At 39.7% G+C, this 10,334-nt stretch overlaps 1 protein-coding gene across 1 annotated transcript; it reads right to left on the bottom strand.

The window, feature by feature from the left end:
* Nucleotides 1-623: 623 nt before the first annotated feature.
* On the bottom strand, nt 624-10,100 carry SNRPG (small nuclear ribonucleoprotein polypeptide G). The gene is made up of 4 exons (XM_029231402.1): nt 9,981-10,100; nt 6,792-6,814; nt 5,772-5,896; nt 624-809 (listed from the first exon to the last, which is right to left on the bottom strand). The coding sequence occupies exons 1-4, from the start codon at nt 10,010-10,012 to the stop codon at nt 759-761; spliced, it is 231 nt and encodes a 76-aa protein (XP_029087235.1). The 5' UTR covers nt 10,013-10,100; the 3' UTR covers nt 624-758.
* Between the last annotated feature and the right edge of the window lie 234 nt (nt 10,101-10,334).

The following is a 10,334-nucleotide window of genomic DNA, read 5'->3' as shown; positions in this document are numbered from 1 at the left end:
CAAACCTGTGTTGTTTGAGCAAAACCGTACTTGGTATGTAAACGTATGTGAAAAAGTAAGAGTTTGTCAAAGTTATGGCAAGAACTTTGAAAATTCCAGTTAATGTTTCAGAAGAAACCCACTCAGGCTTGCAGCTTCTTTATCTCTGTTCAGTGGTAAAAGATACAGAAAATGGGCATCATTGCCAATGTTTCATATTTAATAAGATTCTTGTATTTTAATGCATTAAAAACCTCAGGGACTTCTAGTGGATGAGCATCCGCCTGCTAATGCAGGGGACGGGGGTTTGATCCCTGGTCCAGGAAGATCTCACATGCTGTAGAGCTAAGCCCGTGCGCCACAACTGCTGAAGCCCGAGCGTCTAGAGCCTGTGCTCTGCAACGAGAGAAGCCACCATAATGAGAAGCCCGTGCACCGCAACAAAGAATAGCCCCCGCTCACTGCAACTAGAGAAAGCCGGCACGCAACTACGAAGACCCAGCATGGCCAAAAAAACCCCCCAAAAAACAGAAAAAACAAAAAACAACACCCGTGAACAAATCAGTCACAACCAGGAACAGGTCATGATAGAAAAAAATCAGAATAAGAGCAAATCTTCTATGTTCAGAACAGCTGAGAAAGCATTTTTGACTATTACAGAAGTTTATTTAACAAAACAGTTCAGTAAGAAAATGTACACGACCCAATTTTCATCGTAGTAAAATGTGGAGAGGGGACATGTGGAAGCAGTTGATTTCTCTGGTGAAGACAGCCATCGTTCATACTCGTTCCAAAGCTTCTAACATGATGATACTATTCCCTCGTATTACCTAAGAGAGAAAATGAATTTGAAAAGAACACAATTCATTTAACAGACATATCAATGATGATTAAAATGATTTGATTTTATCAAATCATTAATGGTTTTTCGGTTATTAAATGTCAGTTTGTGAGGCTTTTTTCCTGGTCACAGGAACACAAAATAATTCCAGTCTTTTAATAATGACATGAAGCCACTAAGCCCTTCATAATGAGATGCACATCTAGATCGAAGGCTAACAAGTACCTTTTTGAGACCAGTCTCCAATGACCCATTTCACTTAAACTGCAGGACTCAAATGAACATGCCCATCCCTGCCCCTAAGGGATCCATAAGTTAGTGGGAAAAATAGGTACAGTAGAATACATCAATCAGTTTAGGGGTATAAGATCACTGAGGGAACAAACCAGGATGAAAGTTGGAAAAAGTAGGATTTCTGAAGATGACATTTTAGCTGGGTCTTGAAAATTGGGTACAATTTTGACAGGAAGATAGGAAATTCTAGACAGAACTGAGATGAAAAAGCGTAAGGGGATAAGGAAAAATCTAATCTGAATAAAGTAAACGGTTATGGAAGGAAGTGGTAAACAAAGACAGTTCGAACCTAATCTTAAAAGGCCTCAAACACCAATCTTAAAAGTGTTTGGAAAGCATCATGAAACCAACAATGAACCAGTGACAGTTTCAGAGCTGGGGGAATGTTTTGGCAAAAGCGTATATAAGAGAATGGGGGTGGGGCGGGAGACTTAGAGGCAGGAAGAAAAGTTATAAAGAAAAGGCCCCAGGGGCACAGTGCCTGATATAGCAGCCATTCTATAAAAGATAAGCCAGGATACTCATGACAGCATAGGTGAAATGGCTGGTAATGGCTGGTAAAGAGGGATAGAAAAATAAGTCAAACTGGAAGGGGACTATGAAAATAAGGAGCGCCTGGTGGACTGTAGGCAATGCAATCACAGATCAGTTCAAGTAGAGCTGGATAGGTGAAAAGGACAGGAGTGGGATGAGGGATGTGGAACGATTTATTAGAAATAGAGGCATTCTGAGTAAGATCAAAGTGGAGCTATGCTTGTAGGCAGGTGGTGTAAAAATAGCTGTAACTTATTCTTTTCTCCTCTCATTCTACTTGCTTTATTTACTACATACACTATTATTTACTATCGCTGTAACTGGTTCTTTTCTCCTCTCATTCTACTTGCTTTATTTATTACATACACTGTTATTTACTATCTTCCTCACTCCAGTGTCATTTCTATGAGGCGGGGACTTTGCTTGGTGCACCATCCCCAGTGCCTAAGCTGTGGCAGACACACAAAAGGTTCAGTAAGTACTGTTAAGTAAACAAATGAACCTCCACGTGATTACCGCAGCTGACAGACTGGAAAGGAACGTGACAGGTGGGCAAGTGTCTTGGAGCCTGGCAGAGACAAACAGCAATGAGTATGGTGAGAAGGTGGCAAGGAATTAAAGAGCTGCATTAAAGAGAACAAGGCCCTGAAAATGACAATGGGGACTGAAGGAAACTACAGACTCTTACTCTTCGTACAAGTTAGGAAAAGAAGAAAGCTAAACAACATGATTACCTAGTTCTCAAGAGTTTTAAACTGTGGGCTTATGGGCAACAGATGAACATCACATCTCACGGACAAAAGCATGAAAAACAAGTAGGCTTCCTTCCTAGCTCCCTCCTAAATCTGTCCCTTTCTGACACTTTCCCTAGACGTGGAGGGTGGTGGAGAGAAGTTATTTCAGGTAACTAAGATTTTCAGATCTGTGGGCTTTTCCTTTTTGCCATCATTAAAAAACAAAACCACTACTTTCATCAACATTTTCTAAAATGGTATCACACACTTCTTTGCCTTCTCACATAATACACAGTTAAGGTTTGTCGTGAACACCTCTGTTGTGCAGTGCTCTACCTCTTTCCCCACTGTGCTCGAGGCCCCATTCTCCAAATCAAACTGGAACCCGAATTCCATATTGCTCCTTTGTTGGGCTTCAATACTAAGTTTTGGCAAAGTTGCTCAGGCTTTTAAAGTCTCCTGCAAGGGCACAACTGCCTAATAAAGAATACAAACATAATATGGAGCTACAGAAGCACAAAGCCTGATCACCTGAAATATGTAGCGTCAAAAAAAGACACAATTTTTACTACATTCTTAGGGGAACCTTGGAGTGGAGTAGAATCTTTAGGAAATAAGACACAGTTGATGCTACTGACTACTCTGGGGATGTCTCAAAAGATAAGAGGCTAGTCGAGACATTGTTATGTAATTATCCACCTGACAGATCCCCCAAACAAATTACCCCACCCCCTTCAGAATACACACATTCTTAATACTATTCTTAATTTAATACTATTAAGTAATTTCAATGGCCTCAATGGGTCACTGATTGGACAAGGGAATAATGACGCCAACGTAACTGTCTCCTTAGCCAAACAACTTGTGAAAAAACAAAACTGTAACTGTTTTCCCCTCTTTTCCTTAGAAAAGCCATCCTTCCATTTTCTTTAGACTGTTTTTTTTAAAGACAATTGATATATTATCATTATTTCATTTTCAAAGTGAACTCAGCCACAAGAATTAGCACCTACTAACACAAGACTTTAATTTTTAGTCACACAACCCCCATCATAGGTGGAGGAGCAGACTGCCTAACACGGTAAGTAGGTGCTCATTATTTGAATGACTTGGGAGGACACTGCTTTTTTTTTTTTTTTTGCGGTACGCGGGCCTCTCCCCGCTGCGGCCTCTCCCCTTGCTTGCGGAGCACAGGCTCCGGACGCGCAGGATCAGCGGCCATGGCTCACGGGCCCAGCCACCCCGCGGCATGTGGGATCCTCCCAGACCGGGGCACGAACCTGCGTCCCCTGCATCGGCAGGCGGACTCTCAACCACTGCGCCACCAGGGAAGCCCGAGGACACTGCTTTTAACCAATTTCCGTGTAAAGAAAATTAAGCCCATCAAAATTTAGGGAGAAAATTACGAGAAAGATCCATGATCTAGGCTCAATTCCTTCTGGTAAAAATTTCGAGAAGTGCCACACATTCTCTAAAAAGTTATCTTCCCAAGTTAAGAACTTTAGGTGTCAATTCCTTCTTGAATCCTTTTTTAGCAAATTTGTTCAGATGTGAACCAAAATCCTAATCTACCCTCTATTAGAATGAAGATTTCCTAATCTGTAAAAGGAATGGCTAGGGGGAAATCTTGGGGTATTTTAAAACTGTTTTATAAGAAACTGCTGCTAATGATTTGCCCATACTTTTATTCATTTTTAACCAGAAGCTCAAGGAGACTGTACCTGGAAAGAAGGCAGGTTTACATGAAACGTGTGGGGGTGGGCGGGGAGTCTCATAGCTAGAGGTTCCAAGTTGTTTCTCTAACCCTGACTACTGATTTGCTTTTCAAAATGCAGTAATGGAAATACACTTGAAATAAGCAATAACACAAGCCTTGGAAAGGGTGATTAAAAAATTATACCCTTTTACTGCTCAAACTTTCAAAAGTGAGGCAAAATCATGGCTAATGATTAGGAACTCTTACCACCTCTTAGAGGTCTACATGCTCCATGATTTGCTAAAGCTAAGCTGTCTGTTTTGATTCACCTTGCCCAGGTAACTCAGACTTAACACTTACTGGGTATACTGTCCTGTGTTGGGCAGAGTGGAATTCAAAGTCTGGGTCTTGTTGACAAACATCAACAGCTCTTCTTCAGTAGTCATACCACTACGGCCTATTGACTGCAGAAACGTTTGCTCCTATGATTAAGAAGTCAGCATCTGTTTTCCTTCTGTTTTCTTCCATGTGAATGGCTGTCATTGTATCCCTTGCAACTTTTACCTTGACTACTTTTTGAGTGTGATAAACCAGAAAATCTAGGTTAATTATATATACAATTAAATCCCAAAAGTGTGATCTGTGACCTGGCAGATCTGCATCAAATGGGCACTTGTTAGAAATGCAAAATCTCAGGTTCCATCCCATACCTATTGAATTAGGATCTGCATTTTAACAAGATTTTCTGGGAATTCATGGCATGTTAAAGTTTGATAAGCAGTAACCCTCACTACACGTTAAAATTACACAATATCTTTTAACAAAAAAAGAGAGCAGCACCCTTACAGATACAGTTTCAATTGCTCTGAGGTGGACTCTAGGCATAATTTTTGTTTGCTTGCTTTTAAAAAAACTCCTCAATGACTGACTGTAAATGCTCTCAATCACTGGTTAATCTTTGCCTTACATTAGAATCACCTGGGGAACTTTAAAAAAATTTTTTATTGGAGTATAGTTGGTTTACAATGTTGGGTTAGTTTCTGCTGTACAGCAAAGTGAATCTGTTATACATATACATATATCCACTCTTTTTAGATTCTTTTCCCATAGAGGCCATTACAGAGTATTGAGTTCCCTGTGCTATACAGTAGGTTCTCATTAGTTATCTATTTTACACACAGTGCTTTTTTTATGTCAATCCCAATCTCCCAAATCACCCCTGCCTGCCGGCCCCCGTAATCATAAATTTGTTCTCTACATCTTTGTCTCTATTTCTGCTTTGCAAATAAGTTCATCTGTACCATTTCATCTGGGGAACTTTAAAAAACTCTAGGCCGCATCCCAGACTAATTTGATTCTAACATACAACTAAGATTGAGAACTACTGCTCTAGTGAAAGAACAAGTATGTGTCTCTATTATAGAATAAAGCTCAAAAATGATTTCTAACAGCCATTTCAAGTCTAAGGACCTCAGTGGGTTCTGTGTAAGATTCGGATCTAACCTACAGGTAACTGGGATATTATCACAATTGAATAACTGTCATTAAATTAAACTAAAAGGGAGATGGAATGTCTAATCTTGCCTGAAATTTGCCTAACTTCAGTCTAACCCAAGGGTTTGATAGAAGGGACGTTAATGCTTATTCCAAAAGAAAAATGAAATCTTAAGAGAAATCTTGTGTCTTTACTTACCACCATTCCAATATTGTTCTGTTGCCCACTAGTTGCCATCTCCACACATTCATCTATCACAAGATTCATAAAGGGATCAAATCCCCTCAATATTCCTTGGACATGTCTGCCACCATTTAATTTCACTGTGTAAAGGGAAAAAGACATTTTAATAAAACTGACCATTAATTATCAACTAAACTATTCATTAAAAATTAGGTGAGATCGGGATTTCCCTGGTGGCATAGTGGTTAAGACTCTGTGCTCCCAATGTAGGGGGCCCAGGTTTGATCCGTGGTCAGGAAACCAGATCCCACGTGCATGCCACAACTAAGAGTTTGCCTGCTGCAACTAAGGAGCCCGTCCGCCACAACTAAAGACCCAGAGCAACCAAATAAATTTAAAAAACTAGGTGAGATAAAACCTAGGTATTTGAGATGTATAATCTACTATCTTTACTATATGCCAAGCACTGGGCTAAACATTTTACATTTACTTCCACATTTAAACTTATAAGAATCCTATGAAGTAGAATTATCCTGACTTTTTATGAAGGAACTGAAGTATAGCATTTTTAAATAACTGGTTCAAGATTATACAGTTACTGTGGGGTACAGCTGGAATTCAAACTGAAGGCTGCTCGCCCCTAAAGCCATGGTCTTAACTCCTATATACTTCGAGTACTGTACAGGTTAGATTTTAGTCCTTGTCTGTCCTTTGTTTAAAGGAAAAAAGTTAAGTTTTCAAATATAAAATAGAAAATACTGTTAATTTTATCAAAGTGAGAGAGGGCTTATATGAAATAATGAAGAGTCTGAAGTACTGTGAAACTTCCTAAGTATCAGAAATTAAGTAAATAAAACTGTCTAGTTAGGATTTTGATAAACCTGCTTAATTAATGGATATGAATTAGAGGTTCTGTGTGCTTTGAATTTTTATAATGTTGCTCCTTCAAACATTATATACCACCAAGGCACATGTAAAAAGGAATTTAATATTAAAAAAAAAAAGGCCCAAAAATAAAAAACCAAAAAGACTTACATGATAACTTCTTGTCCATAAATCTGAAAAAGCAAAAGGGGTAAAGATTATGTATCTAATTAAAAAAATTTAAGCACAAGTAAGCACAAAAGTAGGTATAGTCAGGATAATCTGTTAAAATATACACAATAGGAATAATGAAATTTAAAAGAGTAAAAACTGTACTGTGGTAAAGGATGAGAGAGTGATGGGCTACCTCAGTTAGTACTCATACTAACCGAGCAATGTGATTTGGGAAGGGAAGATAAACAAAAATGGAATGGATTTACAATATATTAATGTACATTAAATTGCATCTTTATACTGATGTGAATTACAAACCATTCTTGTTGTTCAATACTGACCTAACTTTCAATGACAGGATTTTACAACCATAACAGAAAAACAAAGATTTGGTTATATTTTTAGTTATTTCCAAAACCAAACAAAGTTGTGAAGAAACCAGAAGGTAATCAAACTATACCCAATCCAATAGGTATTTTATTTTATTTTATATTTGAGACAATACGTAGCGCTGTTTTATTTAATATTAAACATCAATCTTAAGTGTTCAGGATAGTCTTCAACACATAATTACGCTTTAGCAAAATAAATGCATATTTTGAAGTTTTAAATAATCTGAATTAAACAAGAAAATTCCATCTCAGCAGGGTAGTATGAGAATATGAAGACATGTAGTCAAACCAGTTTTTACCTCTTCCAGTTATAGGCTAAAAAATATGAAATTTCATTCAATTTTAATATAAATCATGGGAGAATTCAAAGATAAATAAGAGAAAGGGGCTGACAGAAGGTGTAAGAAGATAGGTTTTTACAAATAAAAAGATATAGTATGATATAGAAAGTAATCTATTTTAATAGGATATGTTACATAAAACAAATATAACACACATGAGCTTATTTAATCCTATGATGGCTTTTATAAATTACATACATACAAATTAATAATAAGTATCAGCATTTAACAGATGGGGAACTGAGGCTCAGAAAGGTTAAGTAAAATTTCCAGAGTCACAGCAGTGAAAAAGTTTGAGCAAAATCAAATGGTTCAGTTTGGCTAGAGAACACAGCACTCAAATGTTATTGTGTGTAATATTTGGTGCCTGGATTTCTGATGGAGGAGCTTGAATGCTGGGTCAAGAAATCTGGACTTTGTTATGTATACAGCAATAAGTTATTGCAGCAGAACCAGCCAATGGCAAGACTACTGTGGCACGTGTAAGCCAAATCATTATGCTATACACCTTAAACTTACACAGTGCTGTATGTCAATTATATCTAAAAAAAACTGGAAGAAAAAAAAAAAGACTACTCTGGCATTGACTTTATTTTTTTTTTAAATTAATTAATTAATTATTTATGGCTGTATTGGGTCTTTGTTGCTGTGAGCGGGCTCTCTCTCTAGTTGGGGTCAGTGAGGCCTACTCTTCGTTGCGGTGCAGGGGCTTCTCATTGCAGTGGCTTCTCTTGTTGTGGAGCACAGGCTCTAGGCACGTGGGCTTCAGCAGTTGTGGCACATAGGCTTAGTTGCCCCGGGCATGTGGGATCTTCCCGGGCGAGGGCTCGAACCTGTGTCCTCTGCATTGGCAGGCGGATTCTTAACCACTGCGCCACCACGGAAGTTCCTGGCATTGACTTTTAAGAGCAGGACTAAGAATTTGGTTAGGCCAGGGTATCTCAACCTCAGCATACTGAAATCTGGGGCCCGATAATTCTGTTGTTGCATGATATCCAGTGCATTGTAGAAAGTTTTAGCAGCAACCCTGGCCTCTTCCTACTAGATGCTGATAGAACCAGACTCCCATCCCCTCAGTTAAGAACCACTGAGTTATGCTAAACCAGGAGGATGGTATAAAAGTGTAAAAGATGGTTATTTGTGAGAAATTAAAGGAAGAAAAAAATTAAGTCATTTTGGAGGCAGACCTGCCAGGATTTCACAATTCATGACATCTAGAGATAAGAAGAGAAAGGTATTAAAACTAGTTTCATCCTCTGAAATTCTCAAATAATGTCTTAAGAATCAAAAAGGAAACCTTACAAATAGAGAATGGTCCTTCTGTTAAAAAATAATTACCATTTCACCAGTTCCTGATGAAGCCAGAGGACACATAAGATTTTACCAGCTCACCAATAAAAGGATAATTGGATAAGTATTTTCACAGCAATAATTGTTTTTCTTAATGTTAGGCTTATTTAATAATTGTCTTAAATTTATAACAGATCCAACTAAAATACACACGAGTTTTTGCACAAAAGATGGCTTCAATACAAATGTGCACTTAAGTGTAAAATCATTAAATATGAACTTTTCCTTAAGCCTGACTTCTTTATGGGGCTGATAATAAATGAACTGTACACATGGCAGACCAGATGGCTGGCTGCCTCACAAACTGATCCTTGGACCAATTTTCCATCCTTTGTGCTATCCAACTAAACAAGACAGAGAAGTTACTTAGGAAACATGGCCCATGCTAAGTTCAACCAAGAGTGTTTGAGGACGCTAAAACTTTAAAATGGGCCTTATCTAAAGTAGGAATATCCTTCTTTGAGTTGACTTTACTGGGTTCAAACCCCACCCCCGCCCCCCCAAACAACCTAGCCTTCTCTAATTAGAAAATATGAATATTCTCACACAGCTCTGTTAACAGAGCAAGATATCACACGACACTCAAGTTTAACCTAAGAACAAGAGAACAAGAAAAAGGAATGTGATTTCTAAGTTAAAGCTCAAAGAAACAGCTACAAACACACTCTAAGATTAAGGCGGCTTTTGATTCCTCATATACTGTCAAACACTTCCATTCCACCCGTCTCCTTAGTTCCTTACAGAATTACTCTACAGCCACCTTATCTAGAACACGATGCTACTCAAGATGTTCAACAAAGGGTAGCATTCGAGATGTTCAAGTAACGAGCGAGAGCGTGCGGGAGACGGGGCCTGGAGCTCGGGCCTGGGATGCAACTCGGCGGGCGGAGGCGCCTTGCTGCCTCTGGTAACCTTGCCAACCGGGCCGAAATGCTACGTCTGAGCGGGTCTTAGGCCCCGAAGCGCGGGACACCGGCCCGCCTCTCGTCGGCCACGGACCAGAAGACGCACGCCAGGCGCACTCTCGGGAATGGCGGAGGACCTAAGGAACCCTAGGCACACAAATAAGCTGCCATTTGGGCACGGCCCTCACACATACTTACTTCTTCAACTCGGGAGGGTGAGCTTTGCTCATGATGCCTACTCGAGGAGCTCAAAGACGCCTCCCAACAGAACTCGAGTCTTCCCTCTCACTCCGGCAGTAGGCCCGGCGCTTTGCGTCTGACGTCACTCATCCCGTTAGCCAATTGATTGTCGGCCGCTTTCCCGTTTCACCTCGCGATACTTAGGGAAGGCCTGAGAGTGTCGATCAGTCCCAAGCTTCCGGTTGCGCCGCCAGCGATTGGCCAGGACGGAGGGATGGGACCTTCGGGAGCCCCGTTCTTTCCCGTCTGTAAAATCGGGGTGCGCCTCTAGCTTCGGAAGGAACCTGGTTAATGCCGTGTCTTTGTGGGTTG

This window comes from Monodon monoceros, unplaced genomic scaffold, assembly GCF_005190385.1.
Source record: "Monodon monoceros isolate NGI ecotype Baffin Bay Population unplaced genomic scaffold, NGI_Narwhal_1 Super_Scaffold_19, whole genome shotgun sequence".
NCBI lineage: Eukaryota > Metazoa > Chordata > Mammalia > Artiodactyla > Monodontidae > Monodon > Monodon monoceros.
Note: the sequence above shows the minus strand (reverse complement) of the source record. Positions and strands in the feature narration are given on the sequence as shown.

Coding starts and splice junctions, on each gene's coding strand:
- SNRPG (XM_029231402.1), bottom strand. CDS start 10,012: ATGAGCAAAGCTCACCCTCCCGAGTTGAAGAA. Junction 6,815..9,980: donor CACCCTCCCGAGTTGAAGAA/GTAAGTATGTGT, acceptor TTGCTTTTTCAG/ATTTATGGACAAGAAGTTAT. Junction 5,897..6,791: donor TATGGACAAGAAGTTATCAT/GTAAGTCTTTTT, acceptor CCCTTTACACAG/TGAAATTAAATGGTGGCAGA.